Here is an 11,096-nt window from a genome sequence, read left to right as displayed (position 1 = left end):
ACAGAAACTGACACTAATGGCTGCCGGTGTCCTTGTAGAGAAGGAAGCCGTGGGCGTGCCTGAGAAAGTGCGGGAATCCGGTTTCACAGTGCACACAGTGAGAGGGGTGGAGTATGCAAAACATACTCCAGCTCTCAGCTCTGCTCTATGCAGCGTCACGCCCCTACCCTGACTGTCAGGGCTGTGGGCGGTAACGAAGGGAGACTAGGCCCAGAAGCCGGGGACTCGAGTTAACAGCGCGGCCGCCGTAAAAGCGCGGGCCGCGCTGAAGTCCCCGGCGCACCACAAGTGCCAGCCGCGCCGCAGTTCCAGCGGCCGGCGCGACCGATTCATAGAAGTGGCCAGCGTCCCGCCCCTCTCCTGACTGGCAGGTCTGGGGGCGGGAACGAACGGAAGCAGGCCGCAAAAGCCGGGGACTCTAGTTATCAGCGCGGCCGCCGTAAAAGCGCGGGCCGCGCTGAAGTCCCCGGCGCACCACAAGTGCCAGCCGCGCCGCTGCCAGCGGCCGGCGCGACCGATTCCTGGAAGTGGCCAGCGTCCCGCCCCTCTCCTGACTGGCAGGTCTGGGGGCGGGAACGAACGGAAGCAGGCCGCAAAAGCCGGGGACTCTAGTTATCAGCGCGGCCGCCGTAAAAGCGCAGGCCGCGCTGAAGTCCCCGGCGCACTACAAGTGCCAGCCGCGCCGCAGTCCCAGCGGCCGGCGCGACCAATTCCCATAAGTGAGCCTGCTTCAGCAAAGCTGAATGAGGCCATGGCACAGGCGCCGCAGCGCTGATGTCCCCCGGCGCACTACAACACCCAGCATGCTGCGGTGTGAGCGCCAAATGCACGGGGACACAGAGTACCTTGAGGAAGCAGGGCCATGTCCCTGATGTACTCCGCTCCATCCAGCATCTTCTCCAGGGGCTGTAGATGGAGCACGGTCTCAGTGCCTGGAGACCGGTAAATCCCACTTCACCCAGAGCCCTGTAAAAAGGGATGGGGAAGGAATCAGCATGTGGGCTCCTGCCGCCGTACCCGCAATGGGTACCTCAACCTTACAAACACCTCCGACATACAGTGGGGTGAGAAGGGAGCATGCTGGGGACACTATATGTGTCCTCTTTTCTTCCATCCGACATAGTCAGCAGCTGCTGCTGACTAAAAAGTGGAGCTATGCGTGGATGTGTTGCCTCCTTCGCACAAAGCACAAAACTGGTGAGCCAGTGATCCCACTGGGGGTGTATAGCCAGAAGGGGAGGGGCCTTACACTTTTAAGTGTAATACTTTGTGTGGCCTCCAGAGGCAATAGCTATACACCCAATTGTCTGGGTCTCCCAATGGAGCGACAAAGAAAAGTAGTTTTTCTTGTGGCGGTCACGTCTCTTCGAAGAGTGTCCGAGCTAGCGGCGTTATCTTGCAAATCTCCCTTCCTGGTGTTTCACCAAGACAAGGTAGTACTGCGTCCAATTCCAGAGTTTTCTCCCAAGGTGGTTTCTTCCTTTCATCTCAATCAGGATATCACTTTGCCATCTTTGTGTCCGCATCCAGTTCACCAATTTGAAAAAGGTTTACATCTGTTGGACCTGGTGAGAGCACTCAGGATTTACATTTCTCGCACGGCGTCTCTACGCCGTTCTGATGCGCTCTTTGTCCTAGTCGCTGGTCAGCATAAGGGATCGCAAGCTTCCAAATCCACCCTGGCGCGGTGGACCAAGGAACCAATTCTTCACACATACCGTTCTGCTGGGCTTCCGATTCCATCTGGACTGAAGGCCCATTCTACCAGAGCCGTTGGTGCGTCCTGGGCATTGCGGCATCAGGCTACGGCTCAGCAGGTGTGCCAGGCGGCTACCTGGTCGAGTCTGCACACGTTTACCAAACACTATCAAGTGCATACCTACGCTTCGGCAGATGCCAGCCTAGGTAGACAGGTCCTTCAGGCGGCGGTGGCCCACCTGTAGGAAAGGGCTGTCTGACAGCCCGTTCATGTGGTATCTTTTTACCCACCCAGGGACTGCTTTTGGACGTCCCACTGTCTGGGTCTCCCAATTAGGAGCGAAAAAGAAGAAGGGAATTTTGTTTACTTACCGTAAATTCCTTTTCTTCTAGCTCCAATTGGGAGACCCAGCACCCGCCCTATTTGTTCTTAGGGTTTCGTTTTTCGGGTGCACATGTTGTTCATGTTGTTTCTTAAGTTCTCCGATCTTGTTATCGGATTGAATTTGTTTTTGAAACTGTTATTGGCTTTCCTCCTCCTTGCTTTGGTACTAAAACTGAGGAATCCGTACTCCTACGGGAGGGTGTATAGCCAGAAGGGGAGGGGCCTTACACTTTTAAGTGTAGTTCTTTGTGCGGCCTCCAGAGGCAGTAGCTATACACCCACTGTCTGGGTCTCCCAATTGGAGCTAGAAGAAAAGGAATTTACGGTAAGTAAACAAAATTCCCTTCTTTTTTGCTTTTCTATATATAACCTGGAATGAAATAAGTGCACATTTGTTATAACCTGATCCAAAAATGTATAGAAAAAAAAAATTTAATTAAAAAGGTCACTTTGTCCTGCACAAAGTATCCCCCTCAATTTTTTCCATGCGCGGCCGTTACACTCACAGTTTGAGACCCCTGGTGTAGAACGTATACACTAAATGATCATCTATTTCCCCATGACATTTACAAGTCTTTGCTATATAGCATTTGCTTGTTTCACTAGTTGATCATGTGATATTTCTTTGCTGCTAGATTCTGTGGATATGTAAATTTTAGCAACTATATATATTTTTTTTTAATTGATCCAATAAAATGAAGCAACTTTGCAAGTCAGGACATATGGACTTAAATGCTGAGAGCAAAGCTCTTGCTCTAGAGACTGTGCCCGTAGTGATCCCTTCCCACCTCCCACATTGATGACAACTGTACAGTTTGTCACAATGAAAACAATTTATTTTATTAAAAATCGTTTAGAAAACAATTGACTGAACAATTGAATGACGTCCGACATACTGATAGTTTTTCTAGTATATACAAAAAGTCCTAGAGGATAGAACGAGGCTTCCAATGCCCTTTGGTCACTCATTCCCACGTCTGCTTTTTTTGTGACTCTTCTTTGACCTACAGAAAGAAAAACACAAGATTATTCGGGGGGGGGGGGTTACAGCGTGATCCCTCTGGTCACAAGATTTTCTAGTTGCAATGGCTGGGCCATAGTTTACATTAACCGTACAATTTTCCAAAGGTTTGGGTTTCTCAAGTCAAAAGCCTGAAATTGGTCATCGGTCAAAGCAAATCTCAATGTGATATACAAGTACTGTATCTGTAGTAGTCCTTTACTTGAGTTCTTTAATCTTCATTTTTTTTGCTCTTACTTTGGGCAATTTGTAAATTTTGAAAAGTTTCCCCATGGTAGTTAAATACATTTTTCTGTCACCTCGGTTGTCCCGAGGCAAAACAAAGTAACTTGTCTGAGCGCTGCCAATGATTCATTCTGTTTAACCCTGTGAGACAGGGACCTCCAGTGCCATTGCGCAGCAAAGCACCATACCGATGTGACTGCCTAAAATACTCGGAAAGATGCAGCATCAGATCACTGTAAGGCCATGTGCCCACGGGAGCTTTTTGCTGCGGAAAACCTGCGGATTTTTCTGGATTTTCCAGATAAATCCGCAGGTTCTAGCATGTACAGGCACTCCTCATGTTACCCTATGGGACATGGGGAGTGTCTGTGTCCACGCTGCGGAAAGTGCGGCTGCGGAATCTCCTGCGGATATCCCTCAGCCGCACCTAACTGCATGTCAATTATTCATGCGGATTTACTTGCGGAGATCCCGGCCCTCCGCTATGGAGATAGAGGCCGGGACGTCCGCAGGTAAATCGCGTGAAACTCCGAATGTTTCCCGCAGCTATTCCGCTGGAAACTCGCAGCTAAAAATAGCTGCGGCTGCCGGCGGGCAGCTGCGGGAAACATGCGGCCGTACCTGCGAATATATCCGCAGGTACGAGCGTCCCATGGGCACATGGCCTTAGCGGATTTTAAGATAGGACAACTTTTGTCTATTTACCTCTCTGGAGATTTTGAGTGGCTTCTATGCCTGTGACTTCGATGATGCCCTGTTAGACAAAAGAAAATTAGTTACAATTACTTAGAGATTGTCCAGTAAATGGGTAACACCTTTTTAAATAAAGTAACACATCTTATAAATCCAAAACACCTTCGACCTCCCTCCAGCACTTTGTCTCCCGAGGCTCACGTGACATTTTTATGACACGTGAGCCCTACTTCTGATCAGCTAGCACTAACGGCTGCTGCACTCACACTTCTTCCATCTGTCAGAGGTTCACGTGTTCAGAAGAACCTCAGATAAAATAAGCAGAAGTAGCGAGAGTGCAGCTGTCAATTGCCTGCAGGCCTCATATGCCATGTCACGCGAGCCCCAGGAGACAAAAAAGAGAATTTTGTTACTTACCGTAAAATTCTTTTTCTTATAGTTCCGTATTGGAAGACCCAGACCATGGGTGTTTAGCTTCTGCCTCCGGAGGACACACAAAGTACTACACTTAAAAGTGTAGCTCCTCCCTCTGAGCTTATACACCCCCCGGAGAACCAGATCTAGCCAGTTTAGTGCAAAAGCTGAAGGAGAATAGCCACCCACAAGTAGAACCGAGTAAGAACTGGAACAACCGGAGACTCTGTCCACGACAACAGCCGGTGATAACACACGGAACAAGAAAATTGCCAACAGGCAACAGGGAGGGAGCTGGGTCTGCCAATACGGAACTATAAGAAAAAGAATTTACGGTAAGTAACAAAATTCTCTTTTTCTTTATCGTTCCTTTGGGTGACCCAGACCATGGGATGTTCCAAAGCTGTCCCTGGGTGGGAATAAACAGAAAAAACTAAGAAGTAGGCGGAGCCTAACTTCACAAGTGGGCGACAGCCGCCTGAAGGATGCGTCTGCCGAAGCATGAGCATGCACTTGGTAGTGCTTTGAAAAGGTATGCAGGCTAGTCCAAGTGGCAGCCTGACAGACTTGTTGAGCCGTAGCCTGGTGCCTAAAAGCCCAAGAGGCACCGACAGCTCTGGTCGAGTGTGCTTTGATCCCCGGCGAAGGAAGGCATCTGAGTACTCTGGTAGGCGTCCGAAATGGTCGATCTAATCCAACGGGCCAAGGTCGGCTTAGAAGCAGAGAGACCCTTGCGCCGCCCTGTTGTTAGCACAAAAAGAGAGGTGCACCGCCTAAGCGCAGCGGTGCGAGACACATAGATCTGGAGAGCACGCACCAGATCTAGAGTATGCAGCGCTTTCTCAAAGCGATGAACAGGGGCCGGACAGAAGGAAGGCAGGGAAATATCCTGGTTAAGGTGGAAGGGAGAGACCACCTTAGGAAGAAAGTCCGGGGTCGGACGGAGAACTACCTTGTCTTGGTGAAAAAACAAAAAAGGTGACTCCGAGGAGAGCGCAGCCAAATCAGAGACTCTCCTGAGAGAAGTTATGGCAACTAGAAAGGCCACCTTTTGAGAAAGACTATACAAAGAAACCTCCCTAAGGGGCTCGAAAGGGGGTTTCTGCAATACCGTGAGGACCAAGTTAAGATCCCAGGAATCCAAGGGCCGCCGATAAGGTGGAATGATGTGAGACGCACCTTGCATGAAGGTGCGGACCTGAGCCAGCCGGGCGAGACGCCGCTGGAACAGCACTGATAGAGCTGAGACTTGTACCTTGAGATAGTTGAGGGACAGTCCTAGCTGCAGACCGGACTGTAAAAAAGACAGAAGGGTCGGCAACGAGAATGGCAAAGGAGAATGGCCAGAAAAGCGACACCAGGACAGGAAAATTTTCCAAGTCCTGTGATAGATATTGACGGAGGAAGACTTACGGGCCCGAGACATAGTGGAGATGACTTCAGGAGGAATACCAGAAGCCGTCAAAATCCAGGACTCAAGAGCCACGCCGTCAATTTGAGTGCCGCAGAATTCGGGCGGAAAAACGGACCTTGCGAGAGCAGGTCTGGACGGTCCAGAAGATGCCACGGCATCTCCACGGACAGTTGGAGCAGGTCCGGATACCAAGCTCGCCTGGGCCAGTCCGGTGCAATGAGGATGACTCGACAGCCCTCCATTCTGATCTTGCGTAGGACTCTGGGCAAGAGAGCTAGAGGGGGAAACACGTAGGACAGACGAAACTGGGACCAGTCTTGAACCAGAGCGTCCGCGGCGAAGGCCTGAGGATCGTGGGAGCGAGCCACGTAAACCGGAACCTTGTTGTTGTGACGGGATGCCATTAGGTCCATGCCCGGAGTGCCCCACTTGCGGCAGATTGACTGAAACACTGCCGGGTGCAGGGACCACTCGCCACCGTCCACGGATTGACGGCTGAGATAATCTGCCTCCCAGTTTTCTACGCCAGGGATGTGGACTGCGGATATGGTGGACTTGGAGTCCTCCGCCCATTGAAGAATGCGTTGGACCTCCAACATTGCCAGGCGGCTGCGTGTCCCGCCTTGGGGATTGATGTAGGCAACCGCTGTCGCTGTTGTAAGGAGGAAGGCCGCTTGTCCCAACAGTGGAGAATGTCCAGCTGCAGAGGACGCAGATGGAACTGGGCAAAGGGAACCGCCTCCATGGAGGCCACCATTTGACCCAGCACCTGCATCAGACGCCTGAGGGTATAACGGCGGGGCCTCAGGAGAGAGCGCACCGCCAACCGGAGTGACAGCTGTTTGTCTAAGGGCAACTTCACAAGTGCCGGCAAAATCTCGAACTGCATCCCTAGGTACGTGAGACTCTGGGTCGGAGTCAGAGTGGATTTGGGAAGATTGACAATCCACCCGAATTGTGCTAGGGTGGCGAGAGTGAGCGAAACACTCTGCTGACAGTCTGCGCTGGATGTACCCTTGACCAGAAGGTCGTCCAGATAAGGAAGCACTGCTAACCCCTGGAGGTGCAGGACCACAATCACTGCCGCCATGACCTTGGTGAATACCCGAGGGGCCGTGGCTAACCCGAAGGGGAGAGCCACGAATTGGAAATGATCCTCTCCTATCGCAAAACGTAACCAACGCTGATGTGACACTGCGATTGGCACATGTAGATAGGCATCTCTGATGTCGATGGACGCCAGGAACTCCCCTTGGGTCATAGAGGCAATGACTGATCGCAGAGACTCCATGCGAAAATGCCGCACCCGTACAAGGACGTGGCTGGAGCGGGCCGAGAGTCATGAGGAAGCTGCCTTAGTGGCAGAACCTCCTGCGGTCTTCTGCGGACGCGCTTTTGGGCGCCAGTTGGATTTCTGATCCTTGGCTTAGTTAGCGGACGAGGCGGAAGGCTTAGAGGATGACCAGTTGGAGGAATGAAAGGAACGAAACCTCGATTGATTCCTACCCTGGGCGGGTTTCCTGGTCTTGGTTTGTGGCATGGAAGTACTCTTCCCGCCAGTAGCTTCTTTAATGATTTCATCCAGCTGTTCACCAAACAGCCGTGAACCAGCAAAAGGGAGCCCAGCAAGAAACTTCTTGGAAGAAGCATCTGCCTTCCACTCTCGAAGCCACAAAATCCTGCGGATAACAAGAGAATTAGCTGAAGCCACCGCAGTGCGGTGAGCAGCCTCTAGCATGGCAGACATGGCATAGGATGAAAAAGCTGAAGCCTGAGCAGTTAAGGTAACCATCTCAGGCATAGATTCCTTGGTGAGTGAATGCATCTCCTCTAGAGAAGCAGAGATGGCTTTGAGAGCCCACACTGCCGCAAAAGTCGGGGAAAACGCGGCCCCCGCAGCTTCATACACAGATTTGGCCAGAAGGTCAATCTGACGGTTAGTGGAATCCTTAAGTGAGGTGCCGTCAGCCACCGACACAACGGTCCGGGCTGAGAGCCTAGACACCGGAGGGTCTACCTTTGGGGAGTGAGACCACTCCTTGACCACCTCAGGTGGAAATGGAAACCGGTCATCAGAACCACGCTTTGGAAAGCGTTTGTCAGGGCAGGCCCTGGGTTTGGTCACAGCGGTCTGAAAACTGGAGTGGTTAAGGAACACACTCTTCACTCTCTTAGGCGAGGTAAACTGATGTTTTTCTGCCAAAGAGAGTTGCTCTTCTGACACTGGCGGATTGAGATCCAGCACAGAATTAATAGAAGCAATCAAATCACTAAGATCTGAGTCACCCTCAGAGAAATCGATGGGATACATAGCCTCAGAGACCCCAGTGAGGGCATCCTCCTCATCTTGAGAGTCAGCTCTTGAGACAGAGCCGTGGGATGGGGAGGGGGAGGAAACCCTGCGCCTTCTCTTAGAAGGACGGGGTCTGGGATCAGATGATGAATCCTCCGTGAGCTCCGATGGACGGAGGTCATAGGATAGGAGACCTCTGTCAAGAGTATTAGAGGCACCCTGTGAGGGGGGCTGATGCATATTCAAAGTCCTGGACAAAAGCCCCATGGACTCAGCAAATGACTGGGATATGGACCTAGAAAAGGACTCTACCCAGGCCGGGGGTTCAGTCACAGGTGTAGCAGCAGCCTGAGAGACCACTGGGGGTGAGACTCCAGGCTGTGGCACCGCCAAGTTAGAGCAGACATCACAATGTGGATATGTGCTCGGCTCAGGCAGCAGGACCTTACATGCAGTGCATGCAGAATAAAGCTTTGGAGCCTTGCTCCTTGTGTGAGACATGCTGCTGGAGTGGGGGCTTTGCAGAGAATGAACCCCAGGGAGAATATACAGAGGTCCACAACCGGAGACGGGCTGTGGCTTACCAAACCGCTGAGCGCGGTGTTGTGTGCCCTCCAGATCCCGAAGCCCGGTCCCCCAGTCGCAGCACCTCAGCAGAGATGCAGAATGCAGGATGTCCCAGAGCAGAGTGAACTCTGCCTGAGAAGAGGGCGTTCCTATAAAAGAGCGGGAACTGGAGGGCTATAGAGACCTGCAGGGAAGGAGGGATGCCCCAGCAGTGGGGAGTGTCCCTCCCCTGTGTAGAACGGCCGCCGGGAGGAGCCGAACCTGTCCCTCTGCATGAGTGACATGCGAGGGCAGGAAAATGAAACTAGGCCTCCGGCGAAGCCGGGGCCTAAATTTAAGCGGCGAGGCCGACAAGCAGGCACCATCGGCGCGGTTCTCAGGCAAAAGCTAGAGAACCCGCCGGAAAAGTTAAAACAATCACATACAGCATACTCTCCCCTTACAATAAAGAACCGGGACCCCCAACATAAACGTCTCAGGTACTTAGCTGCTGAGACACAGGGCCATGTCCCTGGGGATGAGTGCTCCGGTCCAACAGAATCCTCAAGGGGCTGTGGATGGAGACCGGACTCCTGCCAGGCATGGAGACCGTGCTGGCTCCCACTTCAAGCCAGAGCCCAGAAGGGATGGTGAAGGAGCGCGGCATGTAAGGCTGCAGCCTTGTATATCAACCTTAACAACACCGCCGACACAGTGGGGTGAGAAGGGACATGCCGGGAGTCCAGACATGGACCCGCTTTTCTTCAAACTCTTTCCAAAAGTCAAACAAATCAGATGAGAATGCATGTGTGGATGTATGCCTCCTGACACAAAGCAATAAACTGGCTAGGACTGGCTACCAGGGGGTGTATAAGCTCAGAGGGAGGAGCTACACTTTTAAGTGTAGCACTTTGTGTGTCCTCCGGAGGCAGAAGCTAAACACCCATGGTCTGGGTCTCCCAAAGGAACGATAAAGAAACACCATAGTATAACGTTTTTATTTTTTGAGGACTACTTTATTTAAAAAGGGGTTGTCCAGGTACGGATTCTAGTAATAGGTAATAATAAATAGTAATTTTTGAAAGAGCACAAACAATATTTGCAAAGCCAAAAATCACACTTAAAAAGTGGATATGGACTCCACTGCACAAACCGGCCACAGGTCTCCTGAACCAGACTCGACAGTCTCATATAGATCTATAAGACTGTTTAATTCGGATTAGAAGACCCAGGGTCGATGCTGAAATTAGTCCATACACTGGCCATGAAAATTCAAACTTCGTCCTACTCTTGATTGAACAGCTCTGCTGATCTCAAAAAACCCTTAAGACTTGTTCACACCTGATGGACTGGATATGGATTTCACAGTAAAAGAAGATTTTGGGTACTCCCCATAAAATCTCTCTCTAAGCCTTCACTGTGGACACAAGAAACTATTGGTATAAGTTGCTGGTACTAGGAGGCAAACACTATAGAAAGTTAGCACCTCCTCAATAGTATACACCCAATGAATGGAGAGAAGGTAAATCAGTGTGATAGCAGTAGAAGCGTGTGAAATAAAATATAGACTGGCCCAAAGAAGGGAATTTTGTTTACTTACCGTAAATTCCTTTTCTTCTAGCTCCTATTGGGAGACCCAGACAATTGGGTGTATAGCTTCTGCCTCCGGAGGCCACACAAAGTATTACACTTTAAAAAGTGTAACCCCTCCCCTCTGCCTATACACCCTCCCGTGGATCACGGGCTCCTCAGTTTTGGTGCAAAAGCAGGAAGGAGAAAACTTATGAATTGGTCTAGGGTAAATGCAATCCGAAGGATGTTCGGAGAACTGCAAACCATGAACCAAAAGAACAATTCAACATGAACAACATGTGTACACAAAAGAACAACCAGCCCGAAGGGCACAGAGGCGGGTGCTGGGTCTCCCAATAGGAGCTAGAAGAAAAGGAATTTACGGTAAGTAAACAAAATTCCCTTCTTTGTCGCTCCATTGGGAGACCCAGACAATTGGGACGTCCAAGAGCAGTCCCTGGGTGGGTAAAAGAATACCTCAATAAAAAGAGCCGAAAAAACGGCCCCCTCTTACAGGTGGGCAACCGCCGCCTGGAGGACTCGCCTACCTAGACCGGCGTCTGCCGAAGCATAGGTATGCACTTGATAGTGTTTCGTGAAAGTGTGCAGACTAGACCACTTAGCTGCCTGACACACCTGCTGAGCCGTAGCCCGGTGCCGCAATGCCCAGGACGCACCCACGGCTCTGGTAGAATGGGCTTTCAGCCCTGAAGGGAGCGGAAGCCCAGAAGAACGGTAGGCTTCGGGAATCGGTTCCTTGATCCACCGAGGCAAGGTTGACTTGGAAGCCTGCGAGCCCTTACGCTGGCCAGCGACAAGGACAAAGAGCGCATCT

The 11,096-nt window shown here is 51.3% G+C and overlaps 1 protein-coding gene across 1 annotated transcript in view; it reads right to left on the bottom strand.

Annotated features, from left to right (window-relative positions):
• Positions 1–2,897: 2,897 nt before the first annotated feature.
• Positions 2,898–11,096, bottom strand: part of PRPF38A (pre-mRNA processing factor 38A) — a 45,394-nt gene continuing 37,195 nt past the window's right edge. The window contains exons 9-10 of the mRNA XM_075320091.1: positions 4,035–4,083; positions 2,898–3,087 (exon numbers count right to left, since the gene is read on the bottom strand). Coding sequence (XP_075176206.1) covers positions 3,045–3,087; positions 4,035–4,083 — 92 coding nt within the window. The 3' untranslated portion in view covers positions 2,898–3,044. The remainder of the gene's footprint in view (positions 3,088–4,034; positions 4,084–11,096) is intronic.

The sequence above is a fragment of the Anomaloglossus baeobatrachus genome, chromosome 8, assembly GCF_048569485.1.
Source record: "Anomaloglossus baeobatrachus isolate aAnoBae1 chromosome 8, aAnoBae1.hap1, whole genome shotgun sequence".
In the NCBI taxonomy this organism is placed as follows: Eukaryota; Metazoa; Chordata; class Amphibia; order Anura; family Aromobatidae; genus Anomaloglossus; species Anomaloglossus baeobatrachus.
Note: the sequence above shows the minus strand (reverse complement) of the source record. Positions and strands in the feature narration are given on the sequence as shown.